This window comes from Chelonia mydas, chromosome 2 (genome assembly GCF_015237465.2).
Source record: "Chelonia mydas isolate rCheMyd1 chromosome 2, rCheMyd1.pri.v2, whole genome shotgun sequence".
Lineage (NCBI taxonomy): Eukaryota > Metazoa > Chordata > Testudines > Cheloniidae > Chelonia > Chelonia mydas.
Genome location: NC_057850.1, coordinates 10,235,152 through 10,250,114, shown reverse-complemented (window position 1 = coordinate 10,250,114; position 14,963 = coordinate 10,235,152). Strand labels below are relative to the sequence as shown.

At 40.5% G+C, this 14,963-nt stretch overlaps 1 protein-coding gene across 6 annotated transcripts in view; it reads right to left on the bottom strand.

Annotated features, from left to right (window-relative positions):
* Positions 1-14,963, bottom strand: part of AGO2 (argonaute RISC catalytic component 2) — a 113,606-nt gene that overhangs the window by 72,230 nt on the left and 26,413 nt on the right. For 4 of the 6 annotated variants that reach the window (XM_043539042.1, XM_043539041.1, XM_037891964.2 and 1 more), the window contains exon 2: positions 3,691-3,886. The exons of 1 other annotated variant lie outside the window; for it this stretch is intronic. In XM_043539042.1, coding sequence (XP_043394977.1) covers positions 3,691-3,886 — 196 coding nt within the window. Of the gene's footprint in view, positions 1-3,116; positions 3,181-3,690; positions 3,887-14,963 lie in introns of those variants that run through there. One more of the 6 variants, XM_037891967.2, reaches the window with a different exon arrangement.

Sequence of the window (14,963 nt, the reverse complement as noted above, 5' to 3'; positions counted from 1 at the left end):
GAGTACCAAAAGAACCCCAATATGTTTATGTAATCAAGAGGAAACAAAAAACAATGGCTATTACATGAAGGGTTATCAACAGCTCAGCATGAAAGATCATATTCATTTTATTCATCTGAAGAGACAATGGAAGTTGATTTTATGCAAAGAAAATTTCATAGAACAAACTGTTTCTGTTTCTTGGGACTACTAAATTTGATCCTGATTTCTCATTGGAAAGTTTATAGCCCCAGTGTTTTACCTACTGTTTATTCTATGAGATAGAACACGTACGTAATATAAGCTGCTCTTCTCCATGGCTCCCATCTGCAGAACACAACTGATGGGCTAGGCAGCAGGACAGCATTGGGAAAGGAAGAATTTAGGAGAGGGAATGATTTGGGGCTGTGCACAATGCATACACCAAATTCCTCTGCATCACACTCAAATAACAATCTTGACTCTGACCTCTACTCCTGGGGGAATTCTGCACCACTGCGCATGCGGAGAATTTATGTCCTCCGCAGATTTCTTTGCTTCCCCACAGAAAAAATAACTTTCTGATGGAAAAGCAAAGGGAAGTCACAAAAGCGGTCATGCAGCCGTCCTCAGCAGTATATTTTGGGTGCCCAGGGCAGCCGGCAGAGAGGTAAATCACTGTGGGACAGAGGGCAGGACTGGGGAAGACCCAGCTGGTGGCTCCTAGCCTGTGCCGGGCTTAGCTGCTAGTCCCAGCTGGGCTGGGGACGACGGGACTTCCTCTTCCCCTGCACGGCATCTGGGGCTGTGTTAGACTCACCCCTAGATTTCTCCCCCAGCTGTAGGAAGCTCTGCAAACTCTTCCCCCTCCTTCCCTGCACCCAATCGCTCCTCAGCTCAGGGGGAGAGATCACTGTACAGGGAGCTGCTCTCCCATCCACCCAACCCCCAAGCATCCAGATTCCCTCATACCCAGACCCTCCCAATGAGCCTCCCCGCAACACCCAGACACCCCGCTCCCCCTGCTGAGCTCCAACCACCTTCACCTGGACCCCCCTGCAGAGTCCCATTACCAATGCACCCAGAACCCCTCCACCCCAACAAGCCCCTATGCATCCAGATCCCCCCCACACCTGGATCCCTCACTGAGCCACCCGCACCCAGACTGCCCCACACATAACCTTCTCAATCTACACCTGGATCCCCCCACACTAAGCCTCTCCACATTTGGATCCTGCCTTGCTGAGCCTGCCTGCCCATACCTGCTGCACTTGGCACAGAAGGGCATGGCTCTTGGGCAAGCTGGACCTTGTGTGGCGTCAGGGTTGGGTGCAGCATCACCGCTGGGTACACGTCCTGGGGGAAGCTGCACAGAGATCTCCCACCTCTGTGCAGTCAGTGGCCTGTGCTCCCCAATACCACGATGGAGCCTCCACATTTATTTGACAAATAAAATTTGCAGAATTTTAAAATATTTTGCACAGAATTTTCAATTTTTTGGCACAGAATGCCCTCAGGAGTAGGTGAGCTCGTACTTTTTCATGTAACAACAACAGCGTTTACCAGTACACATAACTATTAAGACTACAAATTAAAAAGTGTGATTGGAATTATAGGTTGTGCATTAGAGTATGATGCAGAGGAATTTGGAATGTGTATTGTAGCTGGTTATATGTCAGATATGCAAATGAGTTTGTAGTGGAATTTGTAGTCTATTGGAATTATTTTATTCCAGACATCTGGGTTTAAATCTCTTGAAGGACATCACTGAGACTATAAGTACATTTAAGTTGAAATCCATGAGGCACTTCATCTTGAAAATCTAGTTAACATGGGAGGTACACAGTAGAGTGGTATGTGCCAGTACAAAACCCTAAGACAGAAGTCTGAGTGCGTTTAAGTAGTGTGAAGAATGAATATTGCCTTAATTGGTGATTTCCTTGACACTTCATAAATTTAGATTTTTTTTAAGGCAAGAAGGGACCATTTTTATTATCAAGTCTGCCCTCCATAACATAGATAATAAAACCGCACTCAGTAATTTCAGCATCAAGCCTGTAACTTCTGATTTAGCTATGACATACTGTTTTAGAAAGATAACCACTTTGATTCCTCTTATCTCCTCCAAAGAGATCCTCTTAGATTTAAATACTTCAATAGAGAATCCACTACATTACTAGGTAAATTGTTCAGATGATTAATAACACTCACTATTACAATTTTATGCCTTATGAATTTCTCCAACTTTGTCTTCTAACCATCTTTCGTAGTGGTGTCCATGGGATTTGGGGTTGAGCAATATTAACTGTAAGCAAATTAAGTTTTCTGTTTGAGTCTGAAGCAAAAAATTCAGACTTCACTAGGTTTGTAAATAAACTCTTTTTCCCACGCTGCACTGGGAAAACAGACATAGCGTGGAATTATGAAAAGTGCAAATAGGATCTTAATTTCCAGTAAACGGTGTCTCTTCGTCCAGGTTCTTACAATGACCTTCATCACCGTATCATGATGGCTACTGATGAGTTAAGGCAGATCTGAGCAAACAGTTATATGTATTCAACATTATACTGGTAAGCAACTACCTGTTGTGAACATGATTTTCCCTGATCTGCACTGACGTGGTCACCATTACTTCAGTTGCCAAGACTCTTCATGATTTTTAAACAACCTCCACTTAGATTTTTTTCAAGTACTCTCTTACACTGATGCAACTCCACTGAAATCAATAGAGTTGCACGGGTGGAAGAAGAGAAATTGCTCCAATGGAGTTACTACAGTGTTGATCTTAGCCCATTATGTTTGTTTTTAAGTTAAATACAATTTTTAAACTGTTTTTAAAATATTACATTTAAAAATAATCCAACAGAGCAGGAAGGTGCAGTATAGAACAGCTATTTGTATTCCATGCATGTTAAATATTGTCTAATAAGAGTGCAGTTAGGTTAAAAAAAAATTCTACATTTGTAAGTTGCACTTTCATAATAAAGAGACTGCACTACAATACTTGTAACAGGTGAACTGAAAAATATATATTTTTTTTGCTTCCCTGGCCATCAGTAATTTGCAAAATTGATCCATACCTTTTTGGCCTCACTATCTGTATTCATTTGCATATCTTCCATTAATACAGAAGATGATGAAGGAGGGTAATTTCTTACCTGTTATAATTTAGTTTCTCCAAAGTCCTCTTATACCAGCACAGACAAATGGGTTTACTTCCCCCTGTCAGTAGGTGAAGACAGGAAAACAAGTTGTTGGTAATATCACCTCCCCTTTTAAGGGGCTTGCTAGCTGACTCCACTTAGTTATGAACTAAGCAGTAAACAACAATGGTCAAATTTACAGCTTGTATAAACTGGAATAACTCCACTCAAGCTAATGGAGTTGTGCCTGCCTATGCCACCAGTAATTTTGGATCAAAAGCTGAAAACTTCACTCAAAATAAGCTACAACCACCACAAAAGTCAGGTGGGATTTCTAGGTTGGTATAGGAAGACTTGGAGAAACCAAACTAACAGAAATAATGCTTGCTGATAGATATCACAAAGCAGGACGTATTCAAATGGGAAGATACTACCACATCTGATGAACAACAAGGATATCCATGTCCCCAGGTGACCTAAGTGAAAGCTTGTACAGGACCCTAGCTTCTAAAAGTTCCTCTTTTTTAAAAGTGTAAATGGAGGGAAAACATAAATAAAACTGGGGGAATGCAAAGTATAATGATATTACCGGTTAACTCTTCTTGGGCATTTCTCTGGCTTTATATCCAATTCATAATGGTAGATATCAATTTTAGGAATGTCCATTTCAAAGAAGTTGGCCTGTAGTTTGATTGTTCTTCCAGAAGTACCAAAATCTGGTCGAGGAGGAGGTTTAAAGGCATATCCCTGTATTGGTGGTGGCAATGGTGGAGGAGGTGCAAGCACTGAAAGGGGGGGGGGGGGGAGGAGGGGGAAAAAAAAAAGCACAAATTAAAATATCCATCACAAAAATTATCCACATTAGGTACATGCAGTGAGAAGAGTAAACACACACACACACGCTTCAATACCATTTTAAAAATGCATTTTTAAACCTAGTCTTCATCCCTTGCTTTTTTAAAAATATAGTGAATTAACAGATGAAAACCTGTATCCTGGGCTGGAAGCCAGCAAACCTGGACTCACCTGTTCCCCAACTGATGTTAACTACTCTGTATACTTCACAATCCTTTTTACTGAACAAGGCCACAGGAGGTAGGTTAGCTTTTACAGGTGAGTTAACGGAGCACCTGGGAAGCTAAACAAGAACTTGTTTAAGGGCTGGAACTAGGACCCAGTTGTCTAATATGGAGAACCTAAAGCTCATTACTTAGCCACAATGCTCCTCACAAAATTAGTATGCTAAATCTTTTGTGCTTGGCTTCAGTATTTGCTAAATGGAGCTACGCCCAAATACTCAAGCCAAGCACAAAGACCTCACATTCTAAACTACATTAAAAATAGTAGTTAATCTAGTCTCTGGAAACCAAAAGATTCACACCTATTAATGTCTAAAGTGCTGTAGTTTCTCTGGAAAAGGGAAGTGACAGACACTAGAATACTGTTAGCTACATGGCCCATTTAAAAAGTCATGGGAAACTTCAGATTACATTATTCCACAAAAAACTGCTATAATAAAATTGAACAGCACACAAATTACAATCAACATTTAGGAATTCTACTCTAACCCAAAAGACAGACTTTATGCAGATTTTTTTCCACCCCAATTAAAATGGAAATCCTGGTGCAACCTTAACTGTGGTGGCACTACCATTCCATCAGAATACTGTTGCACAACATTAGAGCCAGGAGTAGAGTTAGTGGAACACACTGGACTCATTTGTTGGCCAAGAGGTTCCCAGTATACAGTGCCCCATGACATGAGCTGCTTTTACATATTCAAAATGCTCTAAAATCCACATGTATACGGAGATTAGTACATCCTGACACAACAGTTTTCAGAGGTGTGAACTCATCCATTCATCTTATAAGGTGTTCTCCTCCCCATTCCAAAGTCTACCTTAGTCCCTGGTGTTGAATACTCATTTTCGAGATAATCTTGTACCTTAAATTTGTGTCTTTAAACCCAGGAAGTACAGAGTTATTTCACCTTAATTCGTTATTTCCTGGTTTCCAGATGTTTAAATACTGGTGCCTTCGAGGTTTGAGGAACTGCTGGTCAACCATAACTCTGCATTAAATGTGGTTTTTGGCAATAAATTACTCCAATTTCTGTGTTTAGACATGACCTTAGTTCAATTAGAAAGGTTCCAAACTAGTTATGCCTAAGGGCTTGTCTACACAATGAAATTTATCTGAATAGTTATTGTGTCAGATATGGCAATTTCCTCTAACATCCTGGGCAAATCTTATTGAATTAAGTTAAGCATTATTCTATTAATTATAAGTATTTTAGTTCAATATATTAAAAATGCAAATGCTGATGTATTATGGTGGAATCATATGCAACTTCTTTAAGGGGGAGGCAGGATTAATGTAAACCCTGGCAAGTGTTATGAGTTTCAGAGAACTCTCTTAAAGCAAGATCAAATTTTCAGTTGAGTAAGTTTACTAGGAAATACTTGGGAGGAAGGGAATGCAAATTACCCATCTCTGGACCCATCCTTTTGAAGCTGAAGGAAGTGCCCTGCGGAAAAACCCATTGTCTGCTAGCATCTGTTAGGTGAGAAAAGATCAAAGGCCTGATCTACATTAGGAAATTAGGTCAATATAACTATGTTGCTCAGGCATGTGAAAAATCCACACCCCTGAGCGATGCAGTTAAACCAGCCTAACCCCAGGTGTAGACAGTGCTAGGACGATGGGAGAATTCTCCTGTTGACCTAGCTGCCACCTCTTGGAGAGGTTGAGTACCTACACTGATGGGAGAAACCCTCCTGTCAACATAGATAATGTCTTCACTGTAGCGATGCGGCTGTGCTGCCGTAGCAGTTTATGTGCAGACAAGCCCCAAGACTTGAATGAGAAAAAGAAGGAAATCTCAGATTCATGGGCATACTTGTTCTGAGCCAACAGCTATTCCGAATTTGTGACAACAGAAAAACCCCTAGGTGGGGTCTGAAGGACTTTTCACCAGCCAGAGCCCTTATTGGAGTCAGGGAGTGATATCTGGTAACCTTATTAAAAGTGTGTGTAGATTCTTTTATTGTTTTTAATATGTTTTCTCTAATGCTTTTACCTTAAGAATATGTAATATAATTTGTGGAGAAGATGGTATGATGGGATAACATGATTTTGGCACTTAATTGATCTTTAACTATTCATGATAAATAGGTCCAATGGCCTGTGATGGGATGTCGGATGGGATGGGATCTGAGTTACTACAGAGAATTCTTTCCTGGGTGTCTGGCTGATGAGTCTTGCCCACATGCTCAGGGTTCAGCTGATCGCCATATTTGGGGTCAGGAAGGAATTTTCCTCCAGGGCAGATTGGAAGAGGCCCTGGGGTTTTTTTTTTTCCTTCCTCTGCAGCATGGGGCATGGGTCACTTGCTGGAGGATTCTCTGCACCTTGAAGTCTTTAAACCATGATTTGAGGACTTCAATAGCTCAGACATAGGTGAGAGGTTTATCGCAGGAGTGGGTGGGTGAGATTCTGTGGCCTGCATTGTGCAGCAAGTCAGACTAAACGATCATAATGGTCCCTTCTGACCTTCATGTCTATGAATCTATAAGAATGGCCATACTGGGTCAAAGATCCCTCTAGCCCAGTATCTAGTGCTCCAGAGAGAATGAACATAACAGGTCAATTATCAAGTGATCCATACCTTGTCATCCAGTCCCATCTTCTGGCAGTCAGAGGTTAAGGAACACCCAGAGCATAGGTGCATCGTGACCATCTTGATTGACCAGCCATTGATTGACCTATCCTCTGTGAACTTGTCTAATTAGTTTTTGAACCCACTCACACTTTTGGCCTTCACAACATACCCTGGCAACATGTTCCACAGGTTGACTCTCTGCGTTCTATTTGTTTTAAACCTGCTGCCTATTAATTTCATAGGGTGACCTCTGGTTCTTGTGTTATGTGAAGAGGCAAATAACACATCCTTATTCAGTTTCTCCACACTATTCATGATTGTATAGACCTCTATCATACCCCCTCTTAGTCATCTCTTTTCCAAGCTGAATATTCGCAGTCTTTTTAATCTCTCCTCATATGGAGGCTGTTCCACATCCCTAATCATTTTTGTTGCCATTCTCAGTACCTTTTCCAATTCTAATATATCTTTTTTAGATGGAATGACCAGAACTACATACAATATTCAGGGTGTGGACATATATAGTGGTATTATATTTTCTGTCTTATTATCTAGCCCCTTCCTAATGGTTCCTAACAGTGTTAGCTTTTTTGACTGCTGCTGCACATGGAGCAGATGTTTTTGGAAAGCCATCCATGACTCTAACCCCTCTTTCTTGAATGGTAACAGCTAATTTAGACCCCATCATTTTGTGTATATATAGTTGGGATTAAGTTTTCCAATGTGCATTACTTTGCCTTTATCAACACTAATTTTCATGTGCCATTTTTGATGCCCAGCCGCTCAGTTTTCTAAGATTCCTTTGTAACTTCGCAGGCAGCTTTGGACTAACTATCTTGGGTAATTTTGTATTGTCTGCGAACTTTGCCACTTCAATATTTATCCTTTTTCCAGATTATTCATGAATATGTTGAACAGCACTGGTCCCAGTACCAATCCTTGAGAGAGCCCACTATTTATCACTCTTCACTGTGACAACTGACCATTTTTTCCTACTCTTTTTTTCTATCTTTTAAGCAGTTACTGATCCATAAGAGGAACTTCCCTCTTATCCCAATTGCCTGCCTTCGATGAGGGACATTGTCAAAATCTTTCCTGAGTCCAGTACACTATCCACTGGATCACTCTTGTCTAAAGTTTGCTGACCTTCTTAAAGAATTCTCAGAGATTCGTAAAAGGAAGACATGCCTCAAAGCTGTGTTGACTCTTCCCCAACATATCATGTTCATCTATGAAGCTGATAATTCTTTACTATAGTTTCAGCCAATTAGCCTGGTACTGAAGGTAGGCTTAGCAGCCTGTAATTTGCCAGGTTTGCCTCTGAAGCCTTTTTTAAAAATTGGGATATTAGTTATCTGACAGTCATCTGGTAAAGACACTGATTTTAAGTGACAGGTTTCAGAGTAACAGCGGTGTTAGTCTGTATTCGCAAAAAGGAAAAAAAAAAAAAAAAAAAGAGTACTTGTGGCACCTTAGAGACTAACCAATTTATTTGAGCATAAGCTTTCGTGAGCTACAGCTCACTTCATCGGATGCATCCGATGAAGTGAGCTGTAGCTCACGAAAGCTTATGCTCAAATAAATTGATTTTAAGTGATAGGTCACATACCACACTTCTTTCAAAACTGATGGGTGAATACCATCTGGCCCTGGTGACTTATCATGGTTTAATTTATCAATTTGTTCCATCGGCTCCTCTATTGACAACTCAATCTGGGACAGTTCTTCATATTTGTCACCTAAAAAGAACGGCTCAGGTGTGGGAATCTCCCTCACATCCACTGCAGTGAAGACGCACGCAAAGAATTAATTTAGCTTCTTCACAACAGCCTTGTCTTCCTTGAGTATCTCAATTCACCAGTGACTGTTTCGCAGGTTCCTGCTTCTGATGTACTTTAAAAAAAACAAAAGCAGAAAAACAAAACAAAACAAAAAACCCACCCTGCTGGTAAATTAAGTCTTTTGCTAGCTGCTCTTCAAATTCTTTTGGGCCTGCTTAACTGCACTTTTACACTTGACTTGCCAGAATTTAAATTCCTTTCTATTTTCCCCACTAGGATTTAACTTCCAATTTTTAAAATGTCGTTTTGCCTTTAACTGCCTTTTACTTTGTTGTTTAGCCATGATGGCATTTTTTGGTTCTCATGCTGCGTTTATTTTGTTTATTGTATACATATAGCTTAAGGTTTAGCGGTATTAAAGTGGTTCCCAAACTGGAGTGAACCCCTGGGAGTTCGCGAAATGTTACAGGGGGTTCTCGGGAAAAAATTCCCTAATGGCGCACAGAGCTGTCCCTACAGGCCCCGGGCAGCATGGGGCCAGCAGCATGGAGCCCCTGGACTTCCAAGAGCTAAGCAGATCAAAGCAAGCATATCTATCACACTGAGGAGATTTAAACTTCAAGACTCCTTATAAGAAATGGAAAGGGAGGTGGATATTTTTTGCTGTTTTTAAAATTAAACAGGCAGCTAGTATTGTTTTTAAAATTATTATGAACAAGTTTAAGCTTTTTGAAATATGCGTTGTTTGCCTGGACTGCTCAAGACCTGAATGCTTGTGTAGGAGTAACTCTGAACTGGCTTCTTAAATACCTTCATGCTGTTTCACATCTGATACTCCTTGATGAAACCTAGGAGCCTTGTCTTATAACAGGCTTATTCAAAGTGAGATCTTGGAAGAGTGTTGCCGTTTTCATAATGTAATAAAAATACTATAATGATAAATAGTGTGTAATAAACCTGTCATAAAAACAAATTTTATAGTTCCAAGATCACTGTTTTTATAATTTATACTCAGGTAAAGGAGAAAATCCCTGTAAATATTCATTTTCAGGAGTGGGTTCGCGAGACTTGACATTTTAGCAAAAGGGGTTCACAGGTTGCTAAAAGTTTGGGAACCACTGCTCTATTAGGATTTTAAAAAGTTTCCATGCAACTTGCAGGCAGTTCACTCTTGTAACTGTTCCTTTTCATTTCCATTTAACTAGTCTTCTCATTTTTGTGTAGCTCCCCTTTTTTAAGTTAAATGCTCCTGAGGTGGATGTCCTTGGTGTTCCCCACACCCCAATAAGGATGTTAAATTTAATTACATTATGGTCACTATTACCGGCTCCTCCCCAGCACCTCACCCAAGTCTGTCTAGATGTCATGAGAGGTCTGCAAACTTCACACCCCGTAGCCAATTCACCATGTGGTTCTCCCGGTCATCACAAACCCAGCTATCTACATTTCTAATAATTGACTCTCACATTACTATTACTTGTCTTTTCCTAATAACAGGGGTCTCCTCCCCTGGATAGGTATCCTCAGTGTCAGAGGACACCATGACATCATCTGGAAGGAGGGTCCAACTATGTAATTGTTTCTCTCCATTGCAGCTTGATGCTCTCCTTCCTCGAGACTTCCATCCTCCTCAACAGCACAGAGGCTGTCAGACTGAGGATAGGACCGCTCTACTATGGAAAGTCTCGGTTATGTACCTCCCTGTCTCCGTTACATCCTCCAATTCAGCCACTCTCGTCTCAAGAGCCCGTACTTAGTCTCTGAGGGCCATGAGCTGCTTGCACCAAATGCACACATGCCACTGGCCCACAAGGCAGGCAATGACTCATGTGCTGGCTTAGAAAGAGTTGTGTGGTAACTTATAGCTGTGGCATTTACCCTTGAAGAGAAAGCAAAGCAGCGGAGCTGGCCTGTTTAGGCAGTCTGACTTTGCTGGGGAATTCACAGTGTAGACAGGGAACTGTGCAATCTGGGAATACCGGTCAGGAAGGAGAGAGGGTGCATGTCTCCACACAAGAGAGGTGATGGCTAGGGAGCCAGAAAATTAAGAGTGGGTGCCCTTGCCGCTGAGGGTGCCTTTCCCCTCAGGGGGAAAACACAGATGCAGTTGCCTTCAACTGTCAAAGTTTTACCAGGATAATTATGCCGGTAAATTTCCAAGTATAGACATGCCCTAACTTGTATTTAATAGTCAGATGTTTTCTCAGCGTGTAAAGGAAATTTTAGAGTTTGGTTAGCAAGATCCGGGTGAGTAGGCTGGGTTACTTAGTGACCTTGTTTTTAATATTTTAATGTCCAAATTTTCTATCAAGGGAAGAAAATTTTAGGAATCTTCAAAATAAACTTTCTTTATGCAGTGAGAGATCTTGATAGCTGGACTGTATTAATTCTCTCAGCCAATAGAGCAGAGACATCTCCTCTGGAGGAGCAGTGCAGATGTCTCCATATGCATGCAGCAATATCTGGGGTGTGGCAACTACCTTTAGTGTCATTTCAACAAAGGAGTCTTTTAAGCTGCTGCAGCTGCAAAATTTCTCTAGCAGTGTTCTTTTCATATTTAATTCTGCAGTTTAATTTTTGCTTATCTGAGATCATAAAAGTGAACTAAACAAGTTGCCTGTGTTGCTATAGGAGAACTTGCAGAAACCAAGCTAAGGGCATGTCCAGTCTAGAATAAGAAGATGTAGGTAACAAAGACAGGCCCAATTTCATTCCAGTAAGTGCATCTTTATCTCGCTAACCTTTCTAGAATATCTGAAACATAGATGTTTGCTTACTCCCAACTTGCTGCCAGATCAGACTCATAGTACATCCTCTCATTTGCTAATCAAGGCAGGATGACAGCCAACAAGAATCTTATTTTAGCACCTTCAGCCAGTGAGGTTCTCCCTTTTCTCTCTTCACAGTCTTCCTTCCTCCTTAGCTGTCTTCCCCTGCCTAGCAAAATTTCCTGTCCACTCCACTAGCGCAATCACCTCCTTCTGGACTAAAGTGGGAGGAGAGCAAGACTTAGAGGGCAAACTGTGCAAAGCAGTCAACTGGCCCATTCCAGCCACACCCTGAGCATACTATCTGGACAGAACTGCATAAGATAAGCTTTCAGATGGCAAGTGCTTAAGGGAGTTCTTTCTGTGCAGTCTTAGGTCTATTTTGTCTGAGCAGAAGGATGGAGAGAATTGTTCTACCTCTTTTATTGTTCAGATTGATCAGTTTTCTCCCCACCCATACCCACTCTCCTTCCTAACTGCCAATGCTGTCCAAACCTTATCAGCTCATTTGCTGTGTTGGGTTGGGTCACTGCTAGACGACCATTTCTGTGCAGTGGTGAGCCACACAACAAAAACAGTCCTCTTATCTATTAATTGTGCTCTGTGGTGTGATGAAACCTGGGCAGACACCCTGGATTGGTCACTACCTGCTTGAGTGACAGATGTGGACAACATACCAATGTTCTCCAGTGGTGAGAAACCAGTGATCACTTGAAGTAATATATGGAAAATGCACTCCAATTAAAACTGAACTAATTTGTCTGAAAACAGATGAGTCTAGCATAGCAGTTCTCTAGCTCTCATTCTGTGGAACGCTTCATAAGGGTCTGCGAGACTGCATGTTCATCTCTCCTCTCAGCACCTCACCGACTCGTTCTCAAAATGTTTCATTAACTAAAAGGAAAGGCTCCATGATGGACCTTTTTTAAGATTCATTGGCCAACTCAGTAACACCACCAGACATCTGACAGTGATTTTTGATATCAACACCTCCAAGACCATTAAAAAAACATAGTTGCTAAAAAGTCATCCTCCTGCTCATTTTTCTCACTGGTTTAATCTCTCCATTGGCTTCTCATTTTCCATTCATCAAGTTTAAGCTTAACCTCCCCTTTAAGACATCTTACAATTTTGGTCTTCTCTTGTTATCTGCTCTTGCGTCTTAAATTTCACCCCTTCACTGCACCAGTGATGCAAGCTACAACCATCACTTGTTCACATCTCCCACAAGAGTCTCTGTGCATTCTTCCACCTTGCCCTTCATGCATGGAACACCTTTCCCATAAAGCTACTATACTCTCCTCCTTCAAAAAACTTTCCTCATTTCTACCATGATGCCTATAGGAAATCATACAATAGACAAGGAACCAGTGGGAATTACTGACATTTATACAGAGATCGTTTAAATGTTAAATGATTCAGATCATCAAGTTATGAACATAGTGATTCTATGTAAAACAATTATTTTTAATGTGGTCTTTTTTTCTTTTACCCAGCACTTCTCTCCTATTGGTTTTCTTGCTGGATCTTGTTTCAAGCCCAATGGTAAACTCTTTTGGGACAGGGAGTGTCCCTTACTCTGCATAGTGCCTAGCCTAAAGGAGCATCAATTTTGATTGGGGCCTTTGAATGCTAATACAAAACAAAAACAAAACAAACGTGTCTGGGTAACTCCACAATCCCACAGAACGTGCATAAGTGAACACAAGATAAAGATGTATACGTTAAGACAGGTTCAAATTGATGTCTGTCTTACACAGCACTGCGAGTCTTAGTAGCTGCTGCTTAGCAGAGTTCTCCTTATCGTTAATAAAATGTTGCAGGTCTTTTTTCCTATCTTTCTCTAACAGTCCTTAACAGAAGACCAATGCTACAAAACACCAGGCTGTACTTTTTAGAGAACAGTTTTAAAATACCCAGGCTCATGAAGACTATTTCTAATAAAGAAAAGGGTTTTGTTAAATGCTATTTTCTTGTGAAAAATATTTGACTGACTTTTTATACAAGCAGTATTTGACTATCTAAGACGACTTACTATATTCCTGTTTTCAAAGTAGTTAAGAGAGAGCTTTCCACTGTTTTTCGTGTGAATTTCTCTTTCTGAAGTGAACTTTTACATTGTAAATCTTATAATTTCCCCTTAATGGAGCCAGAAAGATCAATCAACTCTTCACATCTACCTATGCTTGCATCCACCCGTGGGATAGAATTGAAAGAGGAAAATAAACCCTTTCAAGTTTCTCACTTTTGAGCTATCTTAATTTTTCCATCGCCATATGAGAAATTCATTACTTTGCAGGATTCCAGTATTTCACCCATTGCAACAGTGTTGTTTGGTAGCATATACCCAATTTTATAAACTGAAGTTAGATAAACTAAGCTCTCTTCTATCACTTGGTAAAAATTTCTCTAACATTTCATTAGCACACATCCTCATTCCTAAAAAAATGGAGTTTAGAGGAATGTTGAGAAGGCAGCTGTTGTTCTGACACCCGGAACATTCTGGGTAATTTTCAGTCTTCCTCTAGAGTCCAGAATGCATTGCACAGGGTAAAGAACATTCTGCTGTTTTTTAAATTTGCATCAGTTGGCCATTTTGGACCTCTCAGAAGTCTTTCATATAATAAACTGTAAATTGTTGCTTCATTAATCAATAGATTATTTTAATTTGGGAAACTGTTCCCTCCTGTAGTTCCAGTATATACAACAAAAGAGGTCTATAAAATCATGAAATATGGGGAGAAAGTTAATAAGGAAGTGATATTTACCCCTTCACATAACACAGGAACCAGAGGTCACCCAATGAAATTAATAGGCAGCAGGTTTAAAACAAAGTACTTCTTCACACAATACAGTCAACCTGTGGAACTCATTGCCAGGGGCTGCTGTGAAGGCCAAAAGTATAAATTGTTTTATAAAAGAATCAGATAAGTTCATGAAGGATAGTCTATTAGCCAAAATAGTCAGGGATGCAACATAGGCTATTAGCCAAAATAGTCAGGGATGCAAACCCATGCTCTGGATGTCCCTAAGCCTCTGACTTCCAGATGCTGGGACTGGACGACAGAGGATGGATCACTCAATTTAAAATTTTTATTAAAGCTAATGTTAAAAAGTATATAATACACAGGTTAAGAAAAGAGTGTCTGTACATCTGGGTGTAATGCTTAGATTATCCAAAATACAAAGTTTTAAGAAGTCATAAGATACATATAGTGCATAATCAGCAATAACCGAAATTCAGGTGAATAAATTTAACAATACAGTTTAGATATTAGAATCCGAATACTCGGGTACATCACTCATGAAAAGTTATTCAGAGAGTTGGTTGTAGAAAGCAAATATAGGAATGAGTGTAGATTGTCCCTCAGTAGACTGTCCATTTGGAAAATACAATCTATGAGAAAAGTATTTCAGTTACTTTCCAACTACCCTCTGATCATTCCAACTGAAGCATCTGGCATGGGCTACTGTCAAAAGAGAGGATACTGGGCAAGATGGACCTTGCCCCCAAAAATTATCACAGCAGGTCTCTTAAAATAATTTCCACTCTTGATGTAAAAATTGCCAGTGTGACAAAGTTCCTCCTCTACCTTGGTGGGTCTTGCGCTTATTGGCGGATCTGCTCGCCTCGCAGATTCACGGCAGCCCT